At 39.4% G+C, this 22180-nt stretch overlaps 2 protein-coding genes across 2 annotated transcripts in view; both read left to right on the top strand.

Annotated features, from left to right (window-relative positions):
- Positions 1–237: 237 nt before the first annotated feature.
- On the top strand, positions 238–14237 carry LOC116041125 (scavenger receptor cysteine-rich type 1 protein M130-like). The gene is made up of 5 exons (XM_031286984.2): positions 238–530; positions 3292–3609; positions 3695–3979; positions 10295–10377; positions 14106–14237. Exons 1-5 carry the CDS (start codon positions 413–415, stop codon positions 14235–14237), a joined length of 936 nt encoding a protein of 311 aa, XP_031142844.1. The 5' UTR covers positions 238–412.
- Positions 14238–18575: 4338 nt separating this feature from the next.
- The window catches only part of LOC116041154 (cadherin-23-like), a 107917-nt gene continuing 104312 nt past the window's right edge, over positions 18576–22180 (top strand). The window contains exon 1 of the mRNA XM_036001440.1: positions 18576–18753. Within this exon, the coding sequence (XP_035857333.1) occupies positions 18703–18753 (51 nt within the window). The 5' untranslated portion in view covers positions 18576–18702. The remainder of the gene's footprint in view (positions 18754–22180) is intronic.

Genomic DNA, 22180 nt, shown 5'->3' with positions numbered 1-22180 from the left:
CACTGAGTTCACTGATGTGTTTCTGAGCTGCTAGAAGATTCTCTACAGAACAACCTGAGAAAGTTTGTTCTGTCTATATACAGATTGTTTATACAGATTTTTACCTTCTGACTTTCTTCTCAGAACTCCAGGCTGAAGGAAATCACAACTCAGAAGGTAAATAGAGAAACAATAAAGAATCATTATGGCAGAATCAGCAGTTAAATTCTTTTACTGATGACTTTCTTGTTTCTGTTCAGTGTCTGTCAGGTTGGTGGGAGGAGTCAGCCGCTGTGCAGGAACACTGGAGGTGAAACATCAGGGAGAGTGGAGACAAGTGTCTGACTTTAACTCTATCTGGACCCTAAAGACAGCAGATGTTGTCTGCAGAGAGTTGGGCTGTGGCTCTGCTGTTTCTGTAGGACAGAGAAAAATGTCCTTGATCAGATCTGTGTGGAGGATCTGGTCTGACTGTGTTCAGTCTGGATCTACTCTGAGGGAGTGTGCAGCTTCAGTTTCCTCTTCCGACATCCTGGATCTCACCTGCTCAGGTCAGCCCATCCTTGGTCTCACATTGCCAGACCTATGTCCACAACACTGTGGAGTAAAGTCTGGCTACATCACACATACATTCTGGGATAGAAGAAAAACACTGGCTTGTTTGCATTCATTTAAACAAATCACAATATTCTTGGGCGGCGCTAAGCAGTGACAGTGGCTCTGCAAAATAGTCTCGGGAAGGAACTTGTTTTGGTGGAACATTTGCACCCCGCAAAAGAAAATGTCACATACAATATTAAATGAAGTTAACTGTCACACAATACAGTAAAGTGAGCTTTTTAAATTAGCTGGATACATGGTTAAATCTCATTTGCTCTTACCAGTGTATTGCCGTGTGTACTTTGTCCACAGCAATCCCACTAATCGATCCCAAAACCTCCTAGTTAGAGAGTAAATGCTGTAAACATATTCTTTGTAAATCTTTACAATCATTCTCCAAATGAAACCAAGCAGGCCAGCCTTGTTGCACGATCAAACTTTTCTTTAAAACTTGTCATTTTCAGCATGAAGCTTGCTAGCTCAAAGTTTGTTGTTTTTTACCCTAGCAAAGGCATTTTGAGAACGGCAGCACACAGAGAGTGGAAGGGGCCTGACTTCACGTGCCAGATGTCAGGCTTTATCCTGAAAATGTACTTACTCAAAACTTTTGTTGATCCTGACTAGCCAATCAGTGACATAATCTATGACATCATCTATGCAGTAATGTACTCAGGTTGACACCCACTTGCACCAGCTAGAATTGCAGCAGACTGTCTCCCTCAGCCATAATGGAGTCTGATGAGCTGCTCCCTTAGTAAATTCGGTGCTGAATGCACCAAAATATATCTGTCTATATGAAACATACCTGTTTATGTCTGCTGCTTTAGGAGTCCCCAAGGCCAACCAGCAACCAGCCTGAAAGGACTCCTTCAGCTTGATAGCTTTCTGAGCCACTGGTTTTCACCAGCAGGTTCTTTGGATACCAGCATAATACGCACCAATGACCTACTTGGCAACTTTGAGGACCTCAGCTAAGCCTGGGGCTCGTCGGTATCTGCACACCCAAGTGTAGTCCTCCACCCTGGGAAACTCCTTAAAAGGAGAATCCAGCCCCTATCCCTTTTAGGGCGCTGACACACAGAGCCAATTATCGGCCGTCGGACTGTCTGGTGAGGTCGGTGACTCGAGTCTGTTCGATGTGTTCCGTGCCGTCATCCGTCCGAGGAACCATCGGCCTTCATTTTGGCTGACCCGACATGTTCAGTCGGAGACAGGGCAGTCGGGACTCACCCGGAAATGGCGAGCGGATGAACCTCTCAAAATCTGACAAAAATCTTTGTCGATCTGAAATGAAGAAAGATTCAGCAACTGCACGGCCTATTTCTCGCTTAAAATGTTTTCAGAAACTCGTTTTGGTGAACTATTTTAGTACAATATGAGATTGTATTCTGAACAAGCCGCCATGACAGTCTGGCTGTGAATTTCCGGAGGAAAAAAGACCCACGTGACGCGTTCGTCCAATCAGCTGCCGGTTTTCATTTTCTGGGAAACAATCATAGACTGTTATTTTTTTTTTTTTTTATTTAACCTTTATTTAACCAGGAGAAATCCCATTGAGATTCAGAATCTCTTTTTCAAGGGAGTCCTGGCCAAGACAGCAGTACAAAAGTTCCATATTTAAAATATACAGCAAAAACAGACAACATAAAACAGAAAAAAAAGATTGGCAAATTAACATCATCTCCACATAATCACCAGCAGCACTCAGTAGCAGCACATGTGCATATAGTACTCAAGTAATCCTTTATCCTAATTTTAAACTGTATCAATGTTGGTAGGTAGTCTAATTTAAGATGTTTCTGCAGTTTATACCAGGATGATGGAGCAAAAAATTTAAAGGCACTTTCACCGAAAACAGTTCGCGTTCGGGGAATGTCATACAAGATTTGCCCATATGATCGAAGATTACATTTCCCGGTAGTGACTTTAGGAGTCAGGAGAGAACATAAATAAGGAGGGAGTTTACACGGTATGGCCTTAAAGAGAAAAATATACCAATGCTCCAACCTCCGATTATGCAAAGAAGGCCAACTAACACTCATACAAGCTACAGTGATGAGTACGAAAACTAGAATTAAATTGTTAATGGGAACAATACAGAGCAGCGCCGCCTGCTGCTATGGAGACGTATTACGTTTCGCGCACACGACCAGCTTTGACCAGCAGGATGCAGAGGTCATGAGAATGCCTCGGTGTGTTTTGAGACATTTTTTTGGACCTCGGGGACCTGACTGATCAATCCGACTGCCTTTTCTGCCGATGGTCGGCCGTCTGGTTGGTGTGTCAGCACCTTTAGATTGTAGGGATCATTTTCTAAACTGATTTTTATTTTGGGTTACAGATCTTTTCAGAAAAAAGACATAGCTCTGTTGTTTGGCAATTTGGAGTTCTGTCAGTAGCGACGTTTAAAACTTGCCCTGTTTCAGTCTCCTGGGTGCAAATGTAGCAGGAGGATAACACAGTGTAGGCAACACTGATTGTTTTCGTTTTTCTCGCTACTGACAGCACTCCAAATTTACAAACAACAGAGCTATGTGTTGAAATTGACCGGAATTCTCCTTTAAGCAGAAGGAACAGAATAGAGAAATCTGTAGAGGATGATGTCGTTTTCAAAAATGGAAAAGAATTGTTAGCTTATTAAATGTAAATTGGACATCTTTTTTGTTTGGGGCCTTTTTTGTCTCTCTATTTGATCTTCTATCATCTCTCCAGACTCTGTCAGGCTGGTGAATGGGACCAGTCTGTGCTCAGGCAGACTGGAGGTGAAGACTAACCAGTCTACCCAGAGGTGGTCCTCAGTGTGTGAGGCTGACTTTGACCAGCAGGATGCAGAGGTGGTCTGTAGGGAGCTTGGCTGTGGAGCACCTTCAGTCCTCCAGGGGGCGCTCTATGGAGAAGTGGAGGCTCCAATAAGGACCAAAGAGTTCCAGTGTGGAGGCCATGAGTCTGCTCTCCTGGACTGTAGAAACTCAGCCTCAGATGGAAACGTCACCTGCTCACCTGGAAAAGCTGTTGGACTCACCTGCTCAGGTAGAAGAGGAGCAGCTTTGATTTGGTTCATTTCTGTTCAAATTCACTTTATTCTTTTGCGGATGACTCTCTTGTTTCTGTTCAGAACCAGTCAGGTTGGTGGGAGGACTCACTCGCTGTACAGGATCACTGGAGGTGAAACATCAGGGAGACTGGAGACCAGTGATTGTCTCTGGCTGGACCGTAAAGGTAGCAGCTGTTGCATGCAGAGAGCTGGGCTGTCCGTCTCCTGTTTCTGTAGGACCGAGGAAAGAGTCCTCAGTCCGATCTGTTTGGATGATCAGCTCTGACTGTGTTGAGTCTGGATCTACTCTGAGGGAGTGTGCGGAGTCAGATTCCTATTCCTCCATCCTGAATATCATCTGCTCAGGTAAGCCCATCAATGACACAATTATGGATCATGTATGACAGAAATACCTGCCTGCCTTTCGAAATACCTGCCTGCCGAAATGCTTAACTGCTTATCTGCCTTGGCGAGCTGCCTACCGAAATGCATGCCTGCCTGCCCAGCTGCCTGTCAAGCTGCTAAACTGCCTGCGGAACTGCCAGCCTGCCGAACTGCCTGCTGAACTGCCTTCCTACCTGCTGAACTGGAAATATTGTCCACATGGACATTTAACTGCCACTCTTCATTCCCTGTAGGATATGTTGCTTTTTAAATTATGTATTGTATAAAGTATTGAGTGTTTTCTATATTTTACTTTAAATGGTCAGAGAGGCCGTTTGTAAACTTTTCCATGCGCCCAGTAATGTCACTACAGCTAATATCGTCAGACATTTCAGCAGCAAAACTAACTGTAGTTATAAACTTGACCGAGGAAACAGAACTAGACCTTTATAGCATCTGAAATAATCCTTATGAAGTTAACTTGCTGTTTCTCGAGCTTCTCTCTGGGGACACTATTAAAGCCCCAGTGTGTAACGTTTGTAGTTGTTCATTATCAAAATCTGTATTGCCCTTCACAAACGTGTCCTTTTTCATGAATATTGACCACGACCATCAATTTCAAGTATTCCTATTAGCTTGGAATTTTACATTTGCGCTTGCATGAACTGGGGTAGATGCTCCATAATGATGCGCCATCTCGAAATACGTTAGTTTTACTGCTTTAAACTTTATAATATAAGCTCCTTTTGATTCATGCGTGTAGATATGGCACAATAAAATGTGCGGCCATTGCATAAAGCTAAAAACTGGTGCGTTTATTGTGGATTATTAAGACAAAATCAAGTAGGCTAAGTTTTGGTGATCTAATCAAGACTAAAGTGTGCGCACCTGTTACGGCAAACCAATGCAACAATGGCAGGGGAAAACTCGATCACAATGGAAACGCTGTGGGAAAGACTCAGTCTAAACCAAAATGAACTTTACAGAGATTCACAGCAATGGAGCAACAGATGATGCAAATGAATGGTTGGATGGATGAACGCATTAAATGAACAGATCGCTGAAGTGCAAATGCGTGTGAGCGCTGCTGAGCATAACATGGAAAGCACTGACAGTAAAGTGCGGGTTCTGGTCAAACGAGTGGAAGTGCTGGAAGCAAAGGCTGAATATATCGAGAATAAAAGCCGACAGAACAACGTGGTTATCTTTGGAATAATGGAGGGTGAAGAAAAGAACGACCCTGTGACGTTTGTTCAACAGTTTCTGATGGAGACGTTGAATCTGCCACGAGACACCCTGCACATCGAGAGAGCGCATCGCATCCTCACTCGCGTGTCTGCTGCTACTGGTGTTGGTAAAAGACCGAGGCCGATTATCGCCAAGTTCGGGAATTATCAACACAAGGCAAAGGTGATGAAGCTTGCCAGAGAGAAGGGAACACTACTCTTCAAAGACACCAGAGTGTTCATTTATCAAGATTTCAGCGCTGCGGTGCAGAAGAAGCGTCAACTGTTTGTTCCTGTGAAAAGGAAACTATATGCTGCTGGAATAAGGTATGCAATGATGTTTCCCGCGATACTTTCTGTTGACTTTATGGGAGTACAAAAGCGCTTTGAGACTCCGTCAGACGCGCAGAAATTTCTCGATGACTTGGATAAATCTAGTGCCTCCTCTATGACTTTATAACGTTATAGAGTTTTAAAGGAATTTTCATTTCATGAAAGTTTTATCAACTGGATTAAGATATTGTATACAAACCCTCAGTCAGCTCTTTTGATTAACGGAACTACATCTGGGACATTCTTGCTGGAGAGAGGAACAAAACAAGGATGCCCTTTATCCCCTCTTATTTAATTTAATTATTGAACCATTGGCAGTATTGATAAGAACGAGCGAGGAGATAGAGGGCATTGAAACAGAGAGCCGTTCCCACAAGATATCGCTTTATGCTGATGATGTACTTTTATTTTTGAAGAATCCTAACAAATCCATCCCTTCACTAATAAAAATGATTGAAAACTTTAGTAAGTTTTCTGGATATAAAATAAACTATGAAAAATCATTAGCATTTTCTCTCGGCGAAAAAATAAGCTTATCAAGCTATCATCCTTTTAAAGTGACCAAAAAAGGATTTAAATATCATGGTATATATTTTAGTGCAGATTTTTCAAAGTTGATTAAACATAACCTTTTACCTGTAATTGCAAAAATAAAAACTGACCTTTTAAGATGGACTAATCTTTCACTTTCTCTATTGGACCGTATAGCTATAATTAAAATGAATGTTCTCCCTCGCCTGTTGTATGTTATCCAAATGCTACCTATTTATATTCCATCCAAAATATTTACAAAAATACGCAGTGCGGTAGGTGTATTTGTGTGGAATAATAAAAGGCCAAGGATGGAACTTCGAAAGCTTCAACTACCAATCAAAAAAGGAGGACTTGGCATCCCAAATTTTAAATTTTATCATTGGGCCGCACAATTAAAATTTATGAGTGGATTAAAAAAAAGCCATTTCTGCTTTCCAGATTTAGAAGGTATAGGTCTGGATGTGGTTCAATTAGAACACCTTCCGTTTATGCTTCACAAAAGTATATACCAAGATTAAGCACAACTATATACTGAAAAATATCTGTAGATGTCTCAGTGCCGTTCGTAAATATTTTGGGCTTGACAAATACTCATTGTTGGCTCCTATTGCTAATAATCCAGATTTTAGACATACTTGTATTGATGCTGGCTTTAATGAGTGGAGAGAAGCTGGTATCATAAGAATATTAGATGTTTATGCAGATAATGCACTCAAATCTTTCCAACAATTACATTATGAGTTTAATATCTCTCAAGTCCACTTTTTTCGATATTTACAAATAAGAAGCTATCTTAGTTCTATTGAATACTATAAACAAGGTGGGAAAATAAATTTGCTTGATAGCATTTTTTTAAAGGCAGCTGCATTGAAAAGTAAAACAATGACATATTTATGACCAAATTATAGCAAATAATAAAGGTTTAATAAATATTAAACAAAGTTGGGAACTTGACTTTGGTGTTACACTGGAAGACCAGATATGGAACAAAGTATTAAACCATGCTAGACAAATAACTAAATCAAACAAATCATATGAAATACAATATAAAATTATTAATAAGCTGCATGTGACTCCTTTAACTCGAAGTAAATATGACACATGTACAAAATGTTGTCTTAAATGTAAAAAGGATACAGGAACCTATTTCCACTTAATATGGTCCTGTCCTTTAATTGCAGCTTTCTGGTCTTCGGTTGTTCATGAAATTGAAAAATCTTTTGGGATTAAAGTTCCACTGGATCCCAGCCTGTGTATCCTTGGCGTAAATAACTGTGTGCCGGTAACAAAAATAACATCCATAATGCTATATGCTGCTCGCCTTTCCATTCTTCATGTTTGGATTAAAGAACACTCTCCTACTTTAACTCTTTGGCGCGAAAAACGTTTGTCACTGCTACCATATGAAAGAAGGCATAATGTACTGGATGGAACTCTGGATACGTTTGTAAATGACTGGTCTCCCCTCAAAGATTATTTTGGCCATGAATGGCAAGCAATAACATGCAATAATATGGATTGAAAAGAAGAAACCCCCCCAAATAATGTATTTAAATATGGTCTACGGTCTGTATAAAACCTGAGAATGTATGCATGTGTGTATGTATGTATGTGTATGTATATATGTATGTATATATGTATGTATATATATATATATATATATATATATATATAATATTTATATGCGATGCCTGTGTATACATGAAGTACAAAATGTACACTGTTAACTAACTAAATGTAGACGTAGTAGACCTGTAAGAACTATTTATTTATTTGCTGTGCTTTTTTTTTTTTTTCCTCTCTCCTCCTGCTCTTTTGTTTTTCTATGTTTATGGTAAGAAGAAAAATGTGAAAATAAACAATTTAAAAAAAAAAAAAAAAAAAAAAAAGAAATACGTTAGCCGGTAAGGGACATGCAGGCTATACTGCTCCGCCTTTTGCGTTTTCGACTCACAGCTGCTGCTAATGGGTAGCGTTGCTTCCCGGCCCCGGCAAGTTTGAAGAAGGAAACATGGAGGCCCACACATATTAAAAATCCAAATTTCAGAAACAGGAGTCTTACTCCTTTCCGTCGGGTGGCGCGCGTGCCCGCTCGTGGTGTGAAGCGTGTGTCCGCGCCACTCTCCGACGTGAACTCATGGATGTATTAAGAGAACGCATGAACAACAACCACGGCTGATAGACGGCCTTCTATACACCTTCGCTTTTTGAAGAGTGAAGGCTACCGTAGCTGCAATACTGCGTGGCGAGAGAGAGTTGATTGTGATATATGATCTCAACGCTAGATGGGAGTAATTCTTACACAATGTAGCTTTAAAGCTGTCCGACAGCAGCTCTGCTAGGTTCATATTTTAGATAAAGTTAAAAATATATTCCTTGTAAATGTATTATTTCACCCACCCACTATTAATCAGAATGTTAATATGATCAGACCAGCCAATATTAACTCTCTCCCTCTTCTCCACTCTCTCTTTCTGTGTCACACCTCTTTGTATCAGGCTCACAGATGTATGGACCCACATTACACGACTCAGGTACGTAGAATGCAATAAAGCTTATTGAAACAGTCAGAATAAACTTACTGGCAACAGTGTCCAAAACGGCAGGCAAAAGGGAAAATCCAAAATAGAGTCAGTGGTCAAAATCCAAGGAAAACAATCAGGAAGATAACAAAGGACACTAGGAAAAACGCTCGAAGGCTGTACACAGGGGAAGGAGACAATCTCGCACTGGGGTAAGAGGAGGACTGAACTTAAATACACTAAGCAGAGAAGACAATGATACACAGGTGCAAAACATTAGGGCGGGGATAGGTAATCACTAACGTTGGGAAAAGGAAACAACAGGAAGTAAAACTAAGACAACACAAGGAAAACAGGGAATCTTACAATAAAACAGAAAATTATAGGCTGCTCAGCCAAAATGATTTCAAATGCCTTGAAATGGCATCCAAAGCCTGAACAACGTGGAAAAAAACAGTCAACTACCATTCGAATGGATCGAAGAATAGCCAAAATGGCAAAGGCTCAACCAGTGATCAGCTCCAGGAAAATCAAAGAAGACTTAAAGTTACCTGTGAGTACTCTATCAGCTAGAAGCCCCCGCAAAGTCCCATTGCTGAAAAAAAGATATGTACTGAATAGGTTGAAATTTGCCAAAGGACACATTGACTGGCCAAAGGAGAAATGGCGCAACATTCTGTGGACTGATGAGAGCAAAATTATTCTTTTTGGGTCTAGGGGCCGCAGACAGTTTGTCCGACGACCCCCATGCACTGAATTCAAGCCACAGTACACTGGGAAGACAGTAAAGCATGGTGGTGCAAAAATCATGTTAGGGGGATGTTTCTCATACTGTGGTGTTGGGCCTATTTATCACATACCAGGGATCATGGATCAGTTTCAATACATCAAAATACTTGAAGAGGTCATGTTGCCTTATGCTGAAGAGACAATGACCCAAAACACACCAGTAAGCGAGCAAAGATTGATGTTATGGAGTGGCCAGCCCAATCCCCAGACCTCAATCCCAAAGAAAACTTGTGGGGTGACATCAAAAATGCTGTTTCTGAGGCAAAACCCAGTAATGCAGAGGAATTGTGGAATGTAGTTCAATCGTCCTGGGCTGGAATACCTGTTCAGGTGCCAGAAGTTGGTCGACTCCATGCAACACAGATGTGAAGCAGTTCTCAGAAATAATGGTTATGCAACTAAATATTAGTGCAGTGATTCAAAGTAAAGCAAACCCTTTTGAGCCATTTTTCAGTTTATACAGTAAATGTTTGAGTTTGTAAAGAAAAATGCAAATACTGCTATTTTTTTTGAACAGCCTAATATTCCTTTTTCTTCAGTTTCTGTAAAGGTATAACACAAACTCGATCATGTTTTGATTTGGAATTGAATGTGCAGTGTTTCCTATGCATTGACATTATGGAATTAAAAGCTATTCTAAGGATTTTGAGCATTATTCACTTTTTTAAACACACTGCTATTATTCTGAGCACAACTGTATATAGGGACAGAGTATGTTTGGTAACCCTGCTATAACCCTGCTTATTAGCTTTTTAACTTATAGTGATAGGTGTAAGCGATACATGTCCATATTAAAGTGATTTTATAATTCAGGTCCCTACAGATTGAGTTAAATGGGAGCTGTTGGACTCATGATGTTGTGTGATGTGATATCTCTCCATGTGTTTGATCAGATCCGAGGCCTTTTATCATCAGAGCGGTTGTCCTGCTGCTGACTTTGCTGTTGGTGAACGCTGCTTTTTACTTCTACTATAAGGTACGGACACATGCCTGTTGTTTAGACAACTGGTCCCCAACCTGGGGGTTGCAAGGCCTTCTTCATTTTAAGGGGTGTAAGACAACTTTTTAAACCAACTAAATATTATGTAAACACATCATCACAGCGTTCACACAGCCAAGTAACCGTTAGCGACAGACATTTACGAACCATGAACAGCGATCAGAGCATTTTGGAAATCACCACCACAGACAAGAAAAATTGTTAATAAATAATATTATTAGATAAGCACAGGGGCATATTAATTGTTATGGTTTATTTGGGAAAATGGTCATTATGCCAAATTACAGTAAATGTACATAATGTTATACAGACACATTATAACATAACATTTACAGATGGAGTGATAATTCTTCATGATGACCGTTTTACCAAATAAACCTTAACATGTGGCATACAGATTAGATTTTTAATACCTTACACGATGATGATCGCTTTACTTGAAACAACTGTTCATGTCACTTGTAATGCCATGAAATGCCTCTCAAAAGCCTTGATGTTCTGGGGTGCCCTGGTAACTCACCTGTTTGAGCGTGCGCCACATGTACCAAGGCTCAGTCCTTACCGGAGCAGCCCAGGTTTGAGTCTGTCCCGCGGCCCTTTGCTGCATGTCATTCCCCCTCTCTCTGCAGATGTCCTCTTAAATAAAAGCCCCAAAAATGACCTGGAGGGGGATTTGCAGCCATTTTTGACTCAAGCCTATTAATTAATCCTAAACATTAACTAAATTATAACTGTTTTGAAAGCGTTGTTCTTAATCTTTCACATCCAACTTGAAAAACATTACAGCCAATTCTATTTGTTATTGTGTACCACACTCCAGGTCTATATTCTGAATTTTTATCTGAATTCTGAGTTTTTATCAAGTTTAGTCCTTAAAGCTTTAGTGCGTAACTTTTATATATTAATGAACGTCCGTTACATTCAATCCATTGCCAAATGAGTTGATACAAAGCTAATTAAGACTATCAGCTCCACAAAACTCTCTCTGTATTTCCCAGTATGGCTATGTTCAGAAGATAGTGTTTTCCGGCGACTTTCCCGCGCAGAAGCTCGAGTGAAGATAATTACCTCTTCTGCATGCGCGATCAAGGAAGGCTTGTATCATGTGGACGCGCCATGGGGGTAACATAAACTACGCACTATAGCTTTAAATCAGACGAAGTTACTGTTTTAGGTTATTTTAATATTTGTGTGGACGTTGACAACGACAGCCTTAGTATTGTGTTTATCTCACTACTAGATTCAGTTGGTTTCAGTCAGTGTGCATAAACCCACTCACTGTTTCAACCACACCCTCGACCTTGTGCTGGCATATGGCATCGGAATTGATGATTTAAAAGTATTTCCACAGAATCCTTTATTATCAGACCATTCTTCAATAACTTTTGAATTCTTCTAACCTGACTTTATGACATTTGCTAAAAGTTTTTACACTAGATGTCTATCTGATAGCGCTATAGCTAAATTGTGGCTTCTAACAGTGTGCTTCTAACAGGTCAGTGTATCTTTTGGTCATTCATTTCATAAACAGGTATTAAAAAACTAAAAACAAATGGTTATTTGATTTTCATTTTAAAATACAAAATTTGAAATTGAAATACAGGGCATTTTTTTTCTTTTTCCTAGTCAAAAGGGGATGTGAGCTATTTAAAAATATGCTTTGATTTTCATTTTCTATTTCATATAACAAAAAATAAAATCGCTCGAAAATAGAAATGAAAAAAGGCCTGTTTTTTATATTCTGAGACTGGATGTTGTCATTTCCAATGCAACAGCGCCAGTGTTCCAGTGTTGCTTTCAGCACAGGCTAAAATGACTTTGGAACCTCTGTTAATATTAACATTTACAGTCTATGCTTTGGAACCCTACTCTGATGATGCTTGAGCAGACTTTTATTTCTCTCTCCCTGCCTCCCTCTGACTCTCAGTCTCTTAGCTTAGTACTGCCATTATGCAACATGACCCCACACAAATTGCAACAGAAACTCTTTGAAATGATCTAATCTCATAAAAGTCTCTGGTGCTGGGTCTAATATTTGCTGCTGCCGTTTTCTTCAAGTAGCAGCTAGCTAGCAGCTAGCCATCTATCAGCCCGTTGTGACCCGGGTCCCCTGTGCTGACTGATTCGGGTCCATGTGTGACGCTAGTGTGACCCGCACTAGCTAACATTAGATGGGTATCAGACGAATCTGCCGATCTCATGTTTTATTCATGGGTCACGTGTATTAACTAAGGTTTTATTTCCTTTGGCAGATAGTGATATGGTTTGATGCACTATATGCCAGGGAGGCTAGCTAGTTGCTTTTAGTCTGAGTCTGTAAGATAACCAAACTTAATTTAAATATAACGTGCAAATAGGGAAATGTTAACGTTACATATAAAATAAAGTCCACTGAAATAAAAGTAAAACATATGTATTTAGGCTTTTGTATCATATTGACTAATGTATCTTTACATGTATTACCTCATTTATTCATTTCAAGATGTATTTCATAGCCATATTTATGTATATTTATGTAAAGTGGTGCAAAAAAATGGAGGATCAGTCGCTCAGGAAGTTGGGGTACAAGTTTCCCTCAACTGCAGAAGAATCAGACGCTGTGAAGCGGAAGCTGCGGAACTTCAGCGTGGTGTAAGATGAGTCCATACAGTCTATGGTGACATCATGTTTGAGCCATTTTCAGCCCAAAATCTCCTCCACATTTCTTGCAGAAAATCCTCTTGCACCCCCACTTCCCTGTGATATGCACACAGAGATTTCTGCACATGACAGGCCTTTTTTCCGCCAAGTCTAAAATCATCAGAGTAGGAATCCAAAGTCATTTTAGCCTGTGCTGAAAGCAACACTGGTACACTGGCGCTGTTGCCTTGGAAATGACAACATCCGGTCTCAGAATATTTCATTTCTGTTTTCTAGTGATTTTATTATTTTATTTTGTTATATGAAATAGAAAATGAAAATCAAAGCATATTTTAAATTTCTCTCATCCCCTTTTGAAAATGAAAAGGAAAAAACGCCCTGTATTTCAATTTTCAAATTTTGTATTTTAAAACAAAAATCAAATAACCATTTGTTTTTTGTTTTTTAACACCTGTTTATGAAATGAAAATCGAATGACCAAAAGATACACTGACCCTAACAGTATTTAATTCAGTGCCATGCCTTCATATAACAGAGGACTCCTATGTTAACTTAAGTTGACCAAATTGATCATTTTGTAGACAGTGCGTCTTGCTACGGACAGCTTTAGACTTTGTTGCTCCTCTCAAAATGAAGATAATGAAACAAAAGAAATTAGCACTTTGGTATAACTCCCAAACCCGCAAATTAAAACAAACCTTGCGTAAACTTGAAAGTATGTCGTTCCACCAATCTGGAAGAATCTCGTTTAGACTGGCAAGACAGTCTGAAAACATATAGGAAGGCCCTCAGAAATGTCAGCGTAGCCTATTACTCATTATTAATAAAAGAAAATAAGAACAACTGCTCTTGGTGGGGGGGGGGGGGGGATTTTTGGGTCTTTGTAAATTAAAGAGTGTGGTCTAGACCTACTCTATCTGTAAAGTGTCCTGAGATAACTCTTGTTATGATTAGACAGTACAGATACAATTGAATTGCATCCAAAATCCCTTGTTTCACACAAACTTCCTGCAGTTATTGTATTCACTATTTGGGGTTAATTGTGTGCTGTCATGTCTCTCCAGGCCAGCAGACGGCAGCAGACGGACACACAGGAGGGCATTGAGCTACATGATTATAACCTGGGAAAGAGGAAGGAGCTCAGGGAGCAGAGTAGCACCTCCAAAGAGCTCATCTCACATCCAGGTGGATTTTAATGTGCAAGTTCCCTTGAAAACAAGAAGACAGGAATTATTATATTATGTTATATACTATATAGCTCACATCTCTAAGGCCATTGGTTCCTACTGAAAGCATACAAACACCTAAGAATTTGAAATTTGATTTCCATGCGGCTGGCACAATTCAAAACCAAAGACAGGCCAACCAGAAACAATGTTGGACAAATAATGTTAAATATTAAATTGAAACTTGAAACCTTGACATAATCCTTTTAATTCTGTATTACAATATTCAATGTAAATTAAACTGAGTGACATTTGATTAAATCCTGAGATAACAGATGTCAGAGCCACCTGCTGTTCAACACTTCCTCATACTTAAACGACAGAATAGGTTGATTGCCAAGGGGGTAAGCTTCTCCTCGGACCGCGAACCTCCTATGGCGCCATTTTGATGCTAATAAGCCGTCACCTCCTGTTAGCATTCCATTGACTGCCATTCATTTTGGCGCCACTTTGACAGCGTATAACTTTACATCTGAAGCGTTTAAAGACTATTTGTCCATTATTTATTTCTAAAGAAACACGACAATGTATAAAAGGCTCCATTACCTTGTACCTCACGTTATGGCTCCGTAGCAGACGTTTTTGTAAAAATAGGCTAACGATTGTGTCATAACCACGCGACTTACTGTCGCATAGTAGAGGAATTACCATATAGTACAGGAGAAGCACACAGGCAGTTTCGTCTCACATTAGCTGTTTAAGTGTAATTACTAATGTTAACTAGCATTTTAGTTAGCAATAATTAGCCTGTGCCTATGTTATCTCCTTACATATACCTACGCTCTTCGTCTCTGCATTATTCGCAATGATTGAGATTTTTGTTGGCACAGCTACCAGAAGACTTACAACTTTCAGACACGTTGCTCACGGCACATTTACGTCGTCTCTCTCAGTTGGAGGCTGCGCAGTAACGCTCAGCCATCACCGGAAAAGTGCTTCTAATGGCCTTCAGTGGTCTCCGTCCAGAGCAACGGGATCTGTTGGTCCATTCTTATATACTGTCTATGTTGATTGCCAATGACTCCTAAAATGACACATAGACTGTCGCACATTGGCCGTTTTAAACATGGGACCATAACAAGTGACTGCGGTGGAAATTTTAATCATGTGACCATTCTATTTAACATAGTGGACAAGGGTTTTAAGATAGTTAACATTGTAAAACAAAACTAGTTCAGTTTAGGCCAAAAAAATACTTAGGGTTAGTAAAACATAAAGGATTGGCTTAAAATGATGAATGCTACCTCTTTGTGCGGAATTTGGCACTGTTATACTTTGCCATCTCACTTACACGTTTGCTCTCGCGATAATTACTAGCCTCACAACCTAACAACAAACGGAATTATGGGTTGTTATGAGCTGCTTGCACAATCGCCCTACACGGTCGTTTTCTTGGTGAGTAAAGTCTGTAAAGTTGGAGCTGGAGATCTGCACATCCAGGGTTGGTGAACCACATCTGGTGCCATGTTGAGAATCAGTTGGTGTTTGTGATTAAAGAAATACAATGCATTAAAGTCATGGAGCTCACAAAGTACAATACTAAAAATCAGAGGCATTTTTAAAACCAATTTCATGCTTTTTTTCATAACAAATGTTTATTTTTGTACAGGAATTTACTTGATTTTGAAACGGATAGCTTATTTTTATACTTAAAGGAATACTTTGCCGATTTTAAAGCAGCTCTGTATCATGTCATATTAGCTTGCCAAGTTATATATCACCAAAAACAGCATATTCTGCATTAGAAATAGGCCATAAGCCAAAATGAAAAGTATAATTCAGGGTAAGAGGGTTGCAAGTTCTGGGTTTAGATCTTATTTATCAGATATCGGTGGTACCGGACTCATACAATAACAGTTATGAAGAATGATTACTGAAATGTAGCATTTTTAAATATATATTTTAATTCATGATTTTAACTCTATATTTTTGTACTTTTTTACTCAAATGTATTTCATAACATATCAAGACTTATTAACTCTCTCACTATCATCTACTATGTTTCAACGAAATAAAACCACTTTCATTAAACTATAAAACTCTGAATGAGCTGATTGTAAGTGTTGTATTTTCTCTCTTAGTTGTGAAAATTTTTGTTTGCTTTCTTCGAATGTGAGCGCTTTGCATTCAACAGAAGAGAAAACTCCAAGGCTCTAATTATGACTTACATGGACTATCTCCTCATTACCAGAATTTATCTGATCAGTCTCTTAATTATGAGATGCAGATGTAACTATGAGAAAAGCTTAAGATTGTTATTGATCAAGGCGTGATGGAGATATATGATGTAATGAGCTTTTATTTACTACTCTATACAAGCTAAACAAGCTTATTTAAATGGAGTCTGGTGGGTTTGGTGATGGTGTTATTCAGGACTGTTTCTGGTTTAACAAAAAGAATCTCTGTAGGGATCCTTTCCATAATGTTATCAGAATAATCTGAGCCTGTCAGTGGTAAAAGGACGGACGGAAGTGGACCGAAATGGACGATGCACATTTGCCCCATATGATTACATTGCAGCCTGGTTCGCAGCTAGCGTTACAGCGTTCTCGCTCCATACTGGACCAATTTCAAAGACTTTTGTTCACATTAGCCACTTAGACACCAGTGCATGGAAAATAGGGTCCAGGTTGAAAAATACCGCACTTACCCTTTAAAGACATCAGTTGGACTCTGGCCAACTGTGCTTCACATTTTACACTGTTTCCTAATGTTTTCTAATGATTGATGACGGACAAAATCTCAGCTTTTCCTGCTTATCATGAAATCAGAAACCACAGTCCTACAAGGTGTGATCTGTCAGCAGCTTCTTATCAAACGACCAGTTTCACAAAAATTCTGTTCAGAGAAGTTAACTGCGATCCACAGAGCGTAAACCTAGGTTATTATAGTTTTGAATTTTCAATTAGTTTATTTTATTTTAGTTCTGACTGTTCAATTTCATTTTAGTTTAGTTCTAGTTAGTTTAATTTTCAGAGCAAGGCCAGCTGAAGCTTGGGGTAGGTGTGGACTCAGCCTATGCAAACGTGCGTCTTGCCCACCCAATCAAAAGTAAACAAAATGTGTTCAGCCAATGGAAAAAAAGCACAGAAAATACCTGTACTGTATCTAACTTCTGATTGAGTGGGCAGCCTAAAGCCTGCCTCCAAAGTCGCCCACCCTCTTCTCGTTGTGTTCAGGCCATAAGGTCAGAGCTCTGAAGTAGACCCGTCCGTCGCTTTTTGTCCGCTCTGTATAATGACCAGCGCGGCTTGTGAGGGGGGACAGGGCCTTCTCTAATCTCTAAATATCTAAACGCTTTTTAGGGTTAGGGTTAGGGTAAGTCAACCATGGCAAAACATTTACATGCTGTTGCACGGCACTGGTGTTACCATGTTTCCGTAAAAATCATGATGTTGCAGTCCATAATCCATTTATGAGTGGTTATCCCTATGGAAGTTAATCTGTTTTAAAGATTTAAAGATTTTGAAATTAAAAAGCCATTGAATTTATAGCACAGAAAATGTATGCATTGACATTATGTATGTGAATTTTTTGTCTTTGAATTTTACTCTTTACTTGGAGCAAAGTTTCATGTTGTGTCGAGCCTTCTTAGTGTTTTTGAGGCTAGCATAAAAATGCCCCTATTACTCCCATTCAAAAGGCCATTTGACCGAAAAACAAAAATACGGTACATCTTAAAAGTGGCGCTTCCGTCCTAAATATGCTTTTAAACGAAAGTTTTACTCGGGTACATTCACAAAAAGACCCTAGGTTGCATTTTGGCGAGCGTTACGCTTTAAGTTCGGGGCTACAGTGCTCCTAGTAAAAAAAGTTAGTCTGGAGCCCTGGGCCTGTCGCACTATTTTGAATAAAGATCAAATTTAGTTTCATGAAAATGGGGAACCTGAAACTTCTACTGCCACTATCAAAAGGTTTCAAACTAATGACAGCAGTCCATATTCTTTGGTCATTCTTGATGAACAACCACTCTTGGAATCTTAATTCCCACAGGGTAGTTTAAAATCAGATTATTATGTCATTAAATATGAAAATATGTTGTCAATATCAGAAAAAAACAAATTTTACACAATGTGTGTGTGTGTGTGTCTCTGTGTGTGTGTGTGTGTGTGTAAGAGAAAGAGCAGAGTTTAAAGTTGTAGAATGCTGCTCACTTAGCTCAGATACAGCTCATTGCTGGTGAATAAGAACGCTGTCGCTCTGTTGTACATCTGTTACCCATTTTAGGAATAGGAAGTAACAGAAACTGCGGGTATCCGTCTCTTTAGGCGTGTTCATACGCTGAAAGTACCTGCAGCAACTCGTTCAGCTGAACCTACCTTCAGGAGAGAAGACAAAGAAGCCACAACGAAACTTTGCAAAGGAATATATTTATAGTTCATTTTGCAGTTCAGTTTTTTTGTTTCCTTTTATTGTTTTTATTATTCAGTAACAGATGGGGACCACTGGGCTCGCAGTTGTGGGCATTTTACTCGCCATTTTACAGGTAAGTAAAAAAATAAATACAAAAACTGCAATTTGCTGTTTTATTTTAGTTCACTGTCACATTTTAAATAATGGTGCTTAACAAATGCACATTCAGAAATGTAAACAAAGTATTATTACTGTCAATGTACTGTATTACTGCCTCATAGAGGTATTTCCTAGGTTGATTTGTCGAATCAAAGAATCTTCAGGGAGAACGAATGGTGCAATAATAGATCTTTATTCAATCGAAAGACCCTGAAGAAAAATGACTGCCCTTCCTTCAGCATTTGTTCCTTTTACCCATGGCCACAAAACAGGCCCCCATTTGCTCTTGCTCTTCTCACTTGCACATGCTCTTCCAATCATTTATGTAACTAGTTGTTGGAGTGACTCCCAGACGTAGTTCTGATGTTCAGAACTGCAAGGTTAAACACATTAAGTTAAAGTACTAGATTAAAATAGGAGTGTAGGAGATAAAACAAAAGTCATACAACACACAAGCACTATTTGTTTTGACGAGATGATGAGTTGATGTAAAAATGCAAATAAATCAGTGAATGCACAGGTAATTAAGTGATATCCCTGCAGTTGTGGTGTTATAATAAAATCCAGTCCTTTTTGTCTGAGGCCGAGGCAACACTGAGTAAAAATGGGCTTGATTTTGTGACGAGACCGAGTACCAACAGGGACGAGGGCTACCAACCCTGCTCCGCTAACCGGAAGTTCTTGCAGATGGGGTTGAGACCGTATACAATGTGGGGGGAAAAGAAGAGGGCTCATGTTAGGCTATCACTATGCAGCATTTTTCTCACCAATGTACGGTCTTTAGCAAACAAAATGGATGAACTTCGGCTGGGGATAAATGGATTATGGATTGCAACATCATGATTTTCACGGAAACATGGTAACAGCAGTGCCGTGCAACAGCATGTAAATGTTTCGACATGGTTGACTTACCTGGGTGTGAAGCCATGAAAACGAGAAACTACGATTGTAGATATTTCCCATGCAGTTGACTCATCACTCACAGACCCTCTGTCCATCACACACATTGGTCAACTCCGGCAGATTCGCTCCCTTCTCGTTTAATTAATTAAAATAATATCGTCAAATTTGCAGGTCGCACATGTGTGAGCAACTTTGTAAAAAACTACTCGCAAAATGCCATTTGGTCGCAGTCTGGAGCCCTGATTTCTTTAGCAAACAAAATAGATGAACATCGGCTGTGGATCATCACTCTTAAATGGATTATGGACTGCAACATCATGATTTCCCCAGAAAAATGGTAACGACAGCGCCGTGCAACAGCATGTAAATGTTTCTTCATGCCTAAACTGTGCATGGTGGGGCTGTGCAATTTTCAAGACTGGACCAGAACCTTGCAAGGACCTGGGACATACAAATTGACCTACTTCCACCACCAGGGGCACTATAGCAGAAAAAAACACGTTTTGCCCTTTAACTCCCATATCGCACATCGCACATTTAAAAATGATATCCAAGTGTCACTGAATGTCCTGATATAGGCCATGCCCATTTCTGCCTAGACTTCTATAACAGTAAAATTGCGATTTATTGTAAACCTACTTTTTTCGATGTCCTCCCAGGCTGTGCGTCCGATCTGCATGACACTTGGCAAATAGCATCTCAAATGAAGCTGACAAAAAATATCAAAAGAATTTTGCTCCGTTCAGAAATGCGGAAATAACGTACGAACAAATGTATGTAGCTAACTACGAAAACACTAACTTTTGCATATCTTGGCTAAATTAAATGCTATCAACGCAAACCTTAAGAATCTTGTTTGGTATAATCCTCTGGGGCTCTGTAACAAATTTCGGTGAAGACTAGCCCATAGGGGGCACTACAAGTACGAAATGTTTATATCTCATCAACGATTTTAAGGGTACCATCTAGGGCCACTCCTGAGGCCATGCCTACAATGGTGTACTGATTTGTCGAAGTGGGCTTGGCCTACTGGAACCATGTTTGGTTTCACATTAAACTAACGTGAGCAACTTCACATTTTCAGGCTAGATGGACACTGACTCATACACCTCACCTACCAAAAATTATACATGTGGACCACTAGGTGGCTCTATAATGACATTAGACGCGTTTTTGCCTATAACTCCCATGTTACACATCTTACATCCATGTGTTCGTTGAATCAAGCTGAATCACATGATTTCCTCCTAGGCTTTGAGCCGATCGGCCTGAACGTAAAATGCTATTAACTTGGTATTCCTGTTCCGCCATGCCACTCCGAGGCTCTGTACCAAATTTGGGGAAGATCGGCCATTAGGCGTCGCTGTAATCAAGGTATATGCGTTTTGGCCTATAATTCACTGGATATAAACGGGAAATTTGCATTTGTATTTTCATGGCCACAGTAAATGCTATCAACGCAAACCTTGAGATTTATGTTTACCATGGCACTTTGAGGCTCTGTACCGAATTTGGTGAAGATCAGCCCTTAGGGAGCGCTATTATCGAGGTAGATGAGTTTTGGCCTATAACTCAGTGAAATTTAAATTTACTACAGACCTTGTAGGTCACACTTCATGATATTTCCTGACGTTTGCTTCGCGTCCGTCGCACTTTGGGTTCCACTTTCACAAGCTCTGCGGGTCATCAGAATCGTGCCAGGGAGGCTTGGACCCCATCATAACTGCTTGCAGTTAGCTTAGAGTTATATTCTTCCTCCCATCAAGGAGTCAGTGAGTCTACACTTTAATGTCTTTATTTATGACATACAAAGACAAGCAGCAGAGCATAAAGAAAAAACACAAACATACATAAATTCATGGGGATCACAATTAAATAACAAATAAGTCAGTTCATTAAGATCTTTTAGTGGATAGATTGATGATTTTGATACCTTTCTTGTTTTTAGAATATTAAAATTGATAAAATGTAATGTTTGAGTTAATTTTCGAATATTCAATTAGGCTAGATTAGTTTGTGGTTGGCAAATTTAGTTAAGTAACAGGATCAAATAATGATGTAGTATTTATTTGTTTTGATGGAAGCGTAAGAAAGACAAATGGGTTTTACCATTATGTTAACATTTTGATAAAGTTTTTTGTGTGAATTATAGTTTTTACAGTATCGTTTTTTAGAACCCTTTTTCAGGGTTTCAATAGTTAATAGACAGAGAGCAACAATTTTGATAATTGATTCATGTTTCAATGTTTTAGATTTTTTTGAGACCAAATTAAATGATCAATTGAAAAATATTAATTGAGAGATTAATTAATAATGCAAATAGGTGTTAGTTACCCATCCTGAATAGACCCAACACATTCTCACATCTTGTAAAATACGCACCCTTGATCAGGTGCCTTTGGCGTTGCTATTGACGCTAAAAGTCTTGTTTCTTTTTAGTTCATCTACCTCCGTTATGACTTACACTAGTGTTAAATACTGTTTTAATAACAAGGAAT

Source organism: Sander lucioperca, chromosome 5, assembly GCF_008315115.2.
Source record: "Sander lucioperca isolate FBNREF2018 chromosome 5, SLUC_FBN_1.2, whole genome shotgun sequence".
Taxonomy (NCBI): Eukaryota; Metazoa; Chordata; class Actinopteri; order Perciformes; family Percidae; genus Sander; species Sander lucioperca.
This window is presented reverse-complemented; position numbering and strand designations above follow the sequence as displayed.